Source organism: Danio rerio, chromosome 2 (genome assembly GCF_052040795.2).
Source record: "Danio rerio strain M-AB ecotype USA chromosome 2, GRCz13ab, whole genome shotgun sequence".
Lineage (NCBI taxonomy): Eukaryota > Metazoa > Chordata > Actinopteri > Cypriniformes > Danionidae > Danio > Danio rerio.
Genome location: NC_141022.1, coordinates 62,317,501 through 62,325,000, shown reverse-complemented (window position 1 = coordinate 62,325,000; position 7,500 = coordinate 62,317,501). Strand labels below are relative to the sequence as shown.

At 42.0% G+C, this 7,500-nt stretch overlaps 2 protein-coding genes across 4 annotated transcripts in view; both read left to right on the top strand.

Annotated features, from left to right (window-relative positions):
* Positions 1-7,500, top strand: part of lingo3b (leucine rich repeat and Ig domain containing 3b) — a 644,601-nt gene that overhangs the window by 111,515 nt on the left and 525,586 nt on the right. The window lies entirely within an intron of this gene.
* The window catches only part of ncstn (nicastrin), a 41,980-nt gene that overhangs the window by 5,155 nt on the left and 29,325 nt on the right, over positions 1-7,500 (top strand). For both annotated transcript variants that reach the window (XR_015477710.1, NM_001009556.1), the window contains 3 exon segments: positions 299-400; positions 544-667; positions 6,894-7,012. Coding sequence is in view for 1 of the 2 variants with exons in the window: in NM_001009556.1 (NP_001009556.1) it covers positions 299-400; positions 544-667; positions 6,894-7,012 (345 nt within the window). In the remaining variant the exon portion in view is untranslated.

Here is a 7,500-nt window from a genome sequence, read left to right as displayed (position 1 = left end):
TGCACACACACACACACACACACACACACTCACACACTCATACACTATGGCCAATTTAATTGATCAGTTCCCCTATAGCGCATGTGTTTGGACTGTGAGGGAAACTGGAGCACCCGGAGGAAACCCACGCCAACACGGGGAGAACATGCAAACTCCACACAGAAACACCAACTGACCCAGCCGGGACTCGAACCAGTGACCTTCTAGCTGTGAGGCCCCAGTGCTGACCACTGAGAATGAGTGAATGTAGTTAAATCATCTTAACATGTTTCTTTATTGTCATCTGCTGTGGATGCAGGTATATCGTGCAGTTCAGTAGAACAGAAGATCTACGTCGAACTCAATAAAACTGCCCCGTGTGTCCGGCTGCTGAACGCCACGCATCAGATCGGCTGCCAGTGTGAGTATTAAACATTGATGATGACCTGTCATGCACTTTTTTCTCAGCTGTAAAATGCGTCTCTGATGTCTCTAGAGTGTGTGTAGTGAGCTCAGAATGGCACACTAATAACGTCCTCTAACTCTGTTTTCTGTCCGTCTCAGCCTCTATATCAGGAGATACGGGTGTTGTTCATGTGCTGGAGAGCGAATCAGACCTGGACTGGATCCTCAGCGCTGGTCCTCATCCACCCTACATGGTCATCATGGAAACCGCCTTCTTCAATAGGTGAGTCACGACAATATGGAGTACGAATTATATTTTAAATCATTACAACATGTGCAGCTGAGAGTGTTTATGTGCTGCTCCTGATTGTTTCGTATGTGTAACCAAGAGATGCAACTATTAAATTACTCATGAATGCAGATGCTAATAAGCATGCTAAGTAAACAGATGTGTTTATCTGAGAAGTAGGGTTGTAACAATATACCGGTATGACGGTTTACCACGATTTGAACGTGCACGATTATCATACCATGAACAATTGCATATCAACGGTTTTAACCCTTAAAGACCGAGACAGCCGCCCGCGGCTAAAAATAAGTATTGCTCTTAAATGTTTAATAACTTTTGATCCGCTGATCTGATTCTTGACTTTCAGAGGCTCCGGAATCAGTGCGGTTACGTCATCAAAATTTGACAACGCTGATTTGACAAAGAAACGCTCGTCACTGTGTCTCCGGACAAACCAGACATCATACATTGATGCATTGTCCCTCCTCCATGCCCAGATTGGTTCAAACTCTCTATATCACAACCAATAAGCATAGGTTTCACTTTTGTTTGTGGACCAACACTGAGCTTTTTGAACAACACGGAATGAGAGATAGGCATACATTTATGCGCGGCTAAATAAAACGCAAAAAAAAAAAACTTTTGCATGAAATAATTCTCATACTAAGTACTTTTGCATTCACAGCAGCACAGAAACATGACAAAACAGTGACACAGCAAAGACGAACTGCTGCTCCTGCTGTTTTCAAAAGACACAAATGAAGGTGCAGCTGTTTGTCTGCATTGCATACAACCACATCCAAATCCATATCCACAGACAACCATATCCATGCTGCCACATAAAACCTAAGGATGTTTCATATTGAATCTAGTTTCGTTATGTAACTATTTATAGTATAGTAAATATTTATATCTTTTTTTTACTGAGGATTTGCACCATGTTTATTTGGACTTTGACACATTATTTATTATTTTTTTATTTGTTCATTGTACAAGTGGACACATTCTCTCACCTCAGCGGTCAAGATTAAGTCCTGAAAATCTCAACATGCTTACATTTCTTCATCACAACCTAGACTGAAAAAAACAAAGCTTTAAATACATGTTTACAGCCATAAACTTGGTATTGCACTTTTGGTCTCCCATTTATCGTGCTTATCAGGAAGGACAGTTTAAGTTTATTTTTGTCTAATCTTAAAAGACCCTGCTTGTTTATTCCTTCTAATTTAATTTATTAAAATGGGAGATTTTTCAGTTTATTTTTATAAAAGACTTCTATAGTTCTATTAAAATGGTTCTTTCAAAAGTTTGTTGAAATAAAACCTTTGTTCAGTCAGAAAACGTGTTCTTATTCTTTTCAGGGTCTTTGCTATGAGAATTACTATTTAATACCGTATACCGCGAAACCGTCAAACCGTGGTATTGTTTTAGACGATTATCATACCGTAAAAAATTCATACCGTTACAACCCTACTGAGAAGCAATGCTGAAGTCTGCCTTTACTTATCAGAGGTTGCGTTAGACTTTGTCATTGTCTGTCATGTTGACGGACAGGGATATAAAACTTGTTATTGACCGTCATTTAATTTGCATATTTTCTAATCGCTTTTTTCATTGATATTTTAATAATGAACTTGCACGACGAGCATATAGGCTAAATTATTCATTTATTTATTGGACAAATGAACAATAACTCATATCTGCCTTACCTCATATCTTCCTCCTGCGTCGACCTGAACTGGGTGCTGTGCTGTGCGTAATCAAACGCATCAAGGGAGACTGTCTTTGCCTCGGAAAGTCGACTTCTCGTGACCAAAGACCAGATTTACTAGCGCCGCTTCAGCCAGTGTTTTGTAGTCAGGAAACATTCCTCCTGAAGGCATATTTATACTTCTGCGTCAAACGGCGGCGTATGCTACAGCGCTGACGCATAGCTCTTCGCCGTGGCCGTCGACGTCGCTGATGTGCACCTCTCAAAAATTGTAACTACACGACGCGTAGCGCAAGCTCTGTGATTGGTCGGCTTGGTAGCACTGATGAGTCTGGGCGGGACCGAGAGCCGCGTGAATGGCGCTAGCCCAATGGAGCGATTGTTTACAAGTGTGGAGTCCCGTGAAGGAGCTCCGGATGGAAAGTTTTGTTTTGTGTTTACCTCATAGTTAAAGTTGTTGCACGTCTGCTGGTTCCTGCCTCAAAATGAGCGAGTTTGAGCCACTTGTACATCCAGGAAGTGTTCAGGAAAAGCAAAACAGAAGTGAAGAAACTCGACACAGAGGAACATTTACACCTCACTGCCAACTAGTGTTTCAGAAGTGTTAATGCAGACCAACAGAGACAGCAGCAGAAGTATAAATGTACAGCTGCGTGTGTTGCATGCGCCGTGGGTCACGCCGGTCACTTGACGCAGAAGTATAAATCAGGCTTAAGGCTGTGATCAGAACGTTTGCTGGATTCTCTGAATGTGGGATTTCCCGATCCTGCAAGCACTCGTTTCACCGGGAAATAATACTGCAGCACGCTCTCCTTCTGCACCCCTCTGAGTCCGGTAGTGCTCACAACGCACCTCAGATAGCAAAATACACTCGGGTCAGTTCCGGCTAGATTCTCGCCTGCCGGAGACTCCGGCTGCCGTACTCGGGCTGGATGCCTGTGGACTCACTGCCCGATTCCAGCCCGAGTCAATCGGGCCAGATGCGAGGGCCGTAAGCAAGCTGCCGCATCCGCGCCAGAATCGGTCCGCGAGTAATGTGCACTGAGGCGCGACTCAGGGTGCTTTGACACCTGTGAATGGATTCAGTTGTTCTGAAACAGAGATTACAATTGTTACAGTGCTGCTCTTTGCTCTTGGAGCGGTTCGCTTTCACACTACAAAGTTTCTAAACGGACCAAAAGAGCTAAAACAAGTCACGTGTGAGTAAACTCTCCTCACATTGGTCAGAGTGTCAGGGTTTATTTTGCAGCGTCCCGCTCAGCTGTCAGGAGAGATGGTGGTTTGGTGGTGATTGACAGGGTGCATGCGACGTGTCTAAGGAGTGCTGCGGTGGGGAGGGGTGAGAAGGGTGCGCGACGATGCCTATTTGAGGACCGGGAGGGAGACGCAAGATTACCGGGAGATCATCACTCGTTTGCGGGCATCCGGAGACTCGCGAAACTTCCCGCCCTACTCATAATTCTCTCTTCATATAGCCGTAAGCCTATTACATATCCATAAAACACTGTGATATAACTGCGCTCGGATCGGATCGCTTTCTCACTGCAATCGATCCGCTCCAGAGTTTGTTTTAATCGAGCAGTGACCACCTCATTCAAGCGATCTCGGAGCAATTGATTTGGCGCGGATCCAAGATTGATTGGTGGTTTCACATATGCCAAACGAACTGTGCTAACTAGACAAATGAGACAGGTTCCCAAACAAAAGTGTACATGTGAAAGCACCCTCAGTCTTCATATACCTTCATATACAGGGGTCACCAACATGGTGCCCGTGGGCACCAGGTAGCCCGCCAGGTTCACATGAGTGGCCCGCAGGCCTGTTCTAGAAAATCGCTCACCATAGCACCACATATGAGTAAGCTGCATCTAATATTTTTATAGGTATTCTTTTTAAATCACACTTGCATTAGTGTAAATTTGAAAATTACTTTAAGTTATATATTAAAAAAACAATTTCAGACAAATGAAGTGTTGCATATTGATATTTATCTAACTTGTTAAATCATTGTTGACAACTACTGTGGGAAATCATAAACATGATCAATGTCTTCACATAGATGAATATTATTAATAATAAAATATAATTAAAAGTAAATTAAGAAAATGTGTTATTTATTAACTGGTAGCCCTTCACACTAATCGTAAGTTCACACTAACCCAAGAAGTAGCTCTCAGTATCCAAAAGGTTGGTGACCCCTGTTCATATAAAACCTTTTGGTATGACATTGGTACTTGATACATGGTATGACAACCATTTGAGTTGATATAACAGCAAACGCAGGCTATAATGTAAACACAAAGTGTAGGCACTGCGTTTAACCTTTGAATAAAATGCAAACAGCATACATATCCCATAACAAAAATAATTAAAGCACAAAAAAAAAATAATAATAAACGTTTATTGATTGCAAGAAACAAATAATACTAAAAATGAAGAAATTATTTTGTGGTGCACAGAAACATCAATATAAAATCAATAAACCAGACCTGCTTGCTTGCTGCCGCTTGGTTGGATCTTCATCGTCCTCTGCATCACTTCCTCTTTTTCACCTTTATTATTAATATCACAACTATTTGGCCTTTAAATAAACTTCTCAAACTCAGCTGATGTGACATTTTTGCAACTGTACGCAGCGCAGCGGTGACAAAGAGGAGACAAAACAAGAGCAATCGCCAACAGCTGGACAGGAGTGGGAATTACAGTCAGCTACAAATTACAATAGTTCACCCTCAGCGTAACCCGTCAAAATGACGGATCACCTTCAAATTTTTCCATCACTGCTGAAAAAAATCCGTCAATGTAAAAAATATTTGGTTAACGCGACCTCTGGTCTATATAACTCCGCCCACTGCCAGTTTAGCCAATTATATTTCAGCACCCTGGGTTGCCAGATAATAGTAAACAGCGTATTTAGTTTCATTCTTGAATTCTGAACCAGTGTATGGCTGTTTCTCAATTCCAAGAACGCAAAGAACGGACTTGCGTTCTTGTGGAGAGCGGTCTTGCCAGGTGTCCTCGAAAGAACGAACTCAGGAGACCGCGAGGGCAGAGAGAGAGACGCGTCCTTTGAGAAATGGGATGCTGCGTTCTTCCTGATGGTCATGTGACCTTCACGCGTTTTAAATGGAAATTATTTAAACATTACAGCACTCATACAACGATTTATTGTTGTCCCCCTTTTCAAAATATATACTTTGCATAAAAACATTATAAATATACCCTGCACAATATAAATAAAATACATTTTAATATGATTTTTAGCAAACACACTTAATGTGTTTATTCCTTTATTAAGATGTCCATGTTAATGTTTACTTTCACCGTTTCATTTAGGGAAACTCCTGAGGTAAATAAGTCATATCTCTAAACTTTAATAATAAATCTAAATAAAATGCAGCGCTTCCCACCTCCAGACGCAATGACTTCTGGGACTTCCAGAGCGAGTTCGGTGCTCAAGTCAGCATCGGTGCGTCCTCGATATTAAGAACACATCCGGGAAGTTTCACGCGTCCTCCGTACTTGCGGTCTTGAGTATTGAAACTGAACTTAGGCAGCTGATGATGACGTTTCACGAGAACACGAGGACGCAAGACCGCTGAAGAACGCATATTGAGAAACAGCCTATGTGTGTGCGGCTGAAAATGCGCCCTCTGGAGGAACGAAGCAGTTCCTCTGAAATGAGACGCCGATTCAGAGTTATATATATATACACATGAGGTGGTTATAATTAGGAAAATAATACACTTATTACAAATATAAACATAGCTCAGCAGCTTAAAGTATTGACCTTATTGTAAAATGCGGAAGTGCGGCTGTTTCTTTGAACTTCCAATTCAGTCGCCTATGGGAGAAATGACTAGGAATAATAAACAGCAGAAAATGGTCAAACTACTTGCTCTACAAACAAATGATTGCATGACTACACAGACCAAGTAGAATAATGTAACAAGGAAATATCAAATTGCAACATCAAGCAGCGTAACGAGCAGTTTTTAACGTCAAAAAATGAATGGAAGTGAATGAGAGCGGAAGTCTCCAGACAAAAAGATTCAAATGGGAGCGCCCACTCGTCGGCGAAGAATAAGGTGAATGAGGCATGCTTGTTATGGTTTCTGTTGCCAGTCTGGCAGCATGTCTGTGTGCCAAGTCATCCTTGTCGTCGTCGGAGGAAGAGGGGGGGATGAAAAAAACCCTCTGTAATATTTTGAATTTGGACCGCAACACCTAGTACAATCTTACATATTGCTCCATTAGCATAGATTATAAATATTGCACTCTCTTAACCTGTATGTGTGCTTCTGTGTGTGCATGCATGTGTTTTTGTCTGTGTGCATCTATGTGTGTGCATGCATGTGTCTTTCTGTGTGTGCGTGCATGCATTTGTATGTATGTGCGTGCATATGTGTGTATGTGTCTGTGCGTGCGTGTATATGTGGTTGTGTGTGTGTGTGAGTGAGTGAGTGTGTGTGCATTCATGTGTGTGTGTTTTCCTCTCTCCTCCTCCAGATCCGTCATGTTGAGCATGAAGAACTCCTCCAGAGTGGCTGGAGTGGCTGTGATCATCTCTAAAGCGGGCCTCGCTGAGCACTTCTCTCCCCACACCACCTGCCCCAACCAGAACACAGGTGTGTGTGAGAGAACGCTCAACTCATGCTGAATCACACCGTATAACCTGCAGGAATAATAATCATACTGATAATAATAAAAATAAGCTTTATTTTATTAAGCACCTTTAAAAGCGCTGAGCACTGTGCAAACAATACATCAAAACACTCAAAATCAACAAGCAAAAGCAAATAACAAACAGCATAAACTAAACTTAATTAATGTTAAAGCTTTATAAATCTACACTCACCGGCCACTTTATTAGGTACTCTACTACTAGTAACAGGTTGGACCCCTTTTGCCTTCAGAACTGCCATAATCCTTAGATTCATTCATTGACACCATGCTCAATTGGTACTAATGACCCAAAGTGTGCTAAGAAAATCTTCCCCATAACATTACACCACCACCACCAGCCTGAACCAAGCAGGCAGGATGATCCATGCTTTCATGTTGTTGAGGCCAAATTGTGAGCCGAGCATCCGAATGTGTCAGCAGAAATGGAGAC